Source organism: Triticum urartu, chromosome 7A (assembly GCF_056163025.1).
Source record: "Triticum urartu cultivar PI428250 chromosome 7A, HENAU_Tu73, whole genome shotgun sequence".
Lineage (NCBI taxonomy): Eukaryota > Viridiplantae > Streptophyta > Magnoliopsida > Poales > Poaceae > Triticum > Triticum urartu.
In genome coordinates, this window is record NC_141879.1 from 468670618 (window position 1) to 468673632 (window position 3015).

The 3015-nt window shown below is 52.8% G+C and overlaps 1 protein-coding gene across 2 annotated transcripts; it reads right to left on the bottom strand.

Moving 5' to 3' along the window:
* Positions 1 to 489: 489 nt before the first annotated feature.
* Positions 490 to 2766, bottom strand: LOC125524264 (NAC domain-containing protein 43). Of its 2 annotated transcripts, none has more exons than XM_048689342.2 (3): positions 2449 to 2766; positions 1884 to 2173; positions 490 to 1592 (listed from the first exon to the last, which is right to left on the bottom strand). In XM_048689342.2, the coding sequence occupies exons 1-3, from the start codon at positions 2618 to 2620 to the stop codon at positions 858 to 860; spliced, it is 1197 nt and encodes a 398-aa protein (XP_048545299.1). In that variant the 5' UTR covers positions 2621 to 2766; the 3' UTR covers positions 490 to 857. The 2 variants fall into 2 exon arrangements, with proteins under 2 accessions (XP_048545299.1, XP_048545298.1); XM_048689341.2 differs by having other exon boundaries at positions 490 to 1628.
* Positions 2767 to 3015: the final 249 nt, after the last annotated feature.

A 3015-nucleotide genomic window follows, 5' to 3' on the forward strand; every position in this document is an offset into this window, starting at 1 on the left:
CAGAGGAGGTGAAGAGAGAGGGGAATTATTGGGGGACCAAAAGGGCACTACGATCGACATTGCACCACGGTACGTGCGCTGGGGACAGGCAGCGCAGCTACTACTATAGCCCGATCGATCCATCCATCGATCTATGCCTCTCTTTTTTCGACTTTAAAATTAAATTCACTTGCCTTTTTCTCCTGTCACGACAAGCGAGATAACGATCTGCGTCCAGCATCTCTCGCCCCTGCCTCCATGGTCATCACACCCATAATGCATGGTCGATTATTCTATTAATCACCTAACTAATCAACTGCATTACTAAATCCAGTTAAACAAATTGTATGGCAAAAAGTATGAAGCTAAATCGGTAGTCTCCACCCCGATTACTATTCTATGAGAAAGTTTGGCCATCTTTCAGCTTTATTTCCAGGCAACAATTTGAAGAGAAGTTACTGCTTTATCCTAGGAAAAAAATGAATTGCGCACCTTGCACACACCACAACAAACTATGTAATTACGAATTAATTTATATATCACCGGTCGATCTTAATTATAAGTAACCATATGCTAATAACATAGTACTTAAAAGGGTTAATTAAACAATAAGAGACGGGTGCGATCAGCGGTGACAGTGATACTCCAACTTACTGCCCGCTTTAATCCCCTTTTCTTTCACTTAGTTTTCTCTCCACACATCAATCTAATCACCTTTGAGATCTCTGTCTCTCTCTGTTGATCTCGCTCTCCTTTATTATTATTTTCTCCCTTTTCTCGTTGTAGTCTTTTTACTGTACTAGGGCAGCTGCTGTCCTGCCTCGCCACCTTTCGTGTCTTCAGCCCTCCATTGGCCATGGCAATAGCAGCTACAGTTGTTACGGTGACACATGGCTCAGCCGCTCCGACGACGCCGCAGATCGGGCGAAGCTCCACAGGTCGTCGTCGCTGCTACCGGCGGCGGCCCCTCCGAGAAGCCTCGTGGCCGCGGCGGAGTAGAAGGCAAGCCCGTTGACGGCCGTGTCGTCGAGGGCGTCGTTGCCGCCTGCATGGCCGGCGGTGCCGTCGAAGCAGAGCTGGTCTGTGGACGCGTCGTGCTGGCCATTGAGGTGGGACGCGACGAGCCGGTCCATCATAGCCCAGTCCGTGATCCCGCCATCGCGGTGGGGTTGGTGCAGGTCCTCGGCGTGCGCCACCTCGCGCTCGACATTTCCGTCTCCTTTCGGCGCGAGCGGCGTCGTAGTCGAATTCCGCGCCGTGGCCGCCGCCGAGGGGCTCTCCAGCGGTGGCAGCTTCATGAAACCGTGGCCACCGAGAACCGTCTCGAGGGGCCGCAGATACCGCGACGTGGCCGTTCTCGGGCGCGGCGACGAAAGCTCGTGCTCCTGCTTGCACGAGCGACCCATGTAGTGCAGGATCTGGTCAAGTGCATCGTCGCTGGAGTAGAGCGGCGAGGAGGAGCGTGCCGCCTTGCCCCCATCATCTCGTCCCCCGCCGCCGCGCTTGCCGTTTCCGGCCCCCGCATCCTTGTGGTGGTGCTTCTTCTTGAACACTCTGCACACCACCCAGCCGTCCTCCTGGCCGGCGTCCGACGATGTGGAGGCACTGACAACCTGAGCATGACGCACGGCGGCATCCAAAGACAAAGGCTGGCAGGTGTTAATTATTATTACCTTTTGGGGCACATGAAGCACATGGAAAAAGTTTAATCATTAGTGCAGTGAGAGACTAGGCATAGAGAGAGAGGGGGGAAGGAAAGGCTGGATGCTGTCAAGGTGCTAAGCTAGGACGCTCGTACTCCTATCATTGCACCACCACACCTCCATATAATTGTTACGGCAGCAAACAATTAATGGCGATCGGTGCATTAGCTCCCCAATTGAGCTAGGTGATTGTATCCGTACCATGGTGGCGGTGGGGGCGGCGTCCGTTGTGGAAGAAGGATCGTCGAGGCGGTACTCGTGCATGATCCAGTCGGACTTCTGGCCATGGGGAGCGCGGCCCTTGTAGAAAACGAGCGTCTTGCGCATGCCGATGCGTTTGACGGCGTTGTAAATAGCCTTGTCGCGGCCGGTGGCCTTCCAGAACCCGGCCGCCGTCGCCCGGTTCGTCCGCGTTCCCGTCGGGTACTTCTTGTCCTTGTGGCTGAAGAAGTACCAGTCGTTCTGAGGACCCGAGCCGATCTTACATTTCTCTGAAACACCCAAATTGCACCAAGACAATTCTCTTAGTTTGATTTGTTCATCACGGGTACGTGTGCACAAAACAACCCATCCAAGAAATTATAGTTGCATTTCTTACTGAGATGGAGCTCGCTTGTTTTTTAATGGCAGAAGGTACTAGTTTGCCACTTTGCACTGTCAAACTACTATTTGCTTCATGAACCGTGCAATTAAGCCACTATATATGAATGAATGGAGGTGCAAGCTAGGCCGCCATGGCGGGAGAAGAAGAAAATAATAGTTGTACCTTGGATATCCCATGGCTCGAGCTTGTTGAGATCAACGTCGCGGATCACGTCGAGGTCGATCTCCTCGGAGGCGACCTTCTTGCGGAGGTAATAGTTCAGGAGCTCTTCCTCCGTTGGGTGGAAACGGAAGCCCGGCGGCACGCACGATTGACCGTTCACCGAGATGCTCATTGTTAGATCGATCGACAAAACGACGGCCTGCGTGAAGTGGTTCTTCCAGGGACCGGTAGACTGAGTTCGTGTGTTAAAGGCTGATAAATGGGCAGAGAGAGGGAGATAGATTGGAGCTAGCGCTTGGAGCTGAGGAGGAGAGGAGGCTAAGAGAGAATGGGTGATCCGGCGGTGTGGGAGGAAAGGTGGCCATTTATATAGAGGTTGCAAAGTAGAGAGAGAGAGAGAGAGAGAGAGAGAGGTGAGGAGGAAGAGGAGAGGGGAGGAGGGAGAAACGATCGGAGGTTGATATTGATATTGCCATCATTCCATGCTGTTGGGTGCAGCCCTTTGCTTTGGTCACTCTAGTGGGGTTAGTTTTTTCCACCCACCCCTGACAGAGATGGCCAGAGAAG

Coding starts and splice junctions, on each gene's coding strand:
- LOC125524264 (XM_048689341.2), bottom strand. CDS start 2,620: ATGAGCATCTCGGTGAACGGTCAATCGTGCGTGCCGCCGGGCTTCCGT. Junction 2,174..2,448: donor CGAGCCATGGGATATCCAAG/GTACAACTATTA, acceptor TGGGTGTTTCAG/AGAAATGTAAGATCGGCTCG. Junction 1,629..1,883: donor CCGCCCCCACCGCCACCATG/GTACGGATACAA, acceptor AACACCTGCCAG/CCTTTGTCTTTGGATGCCGC.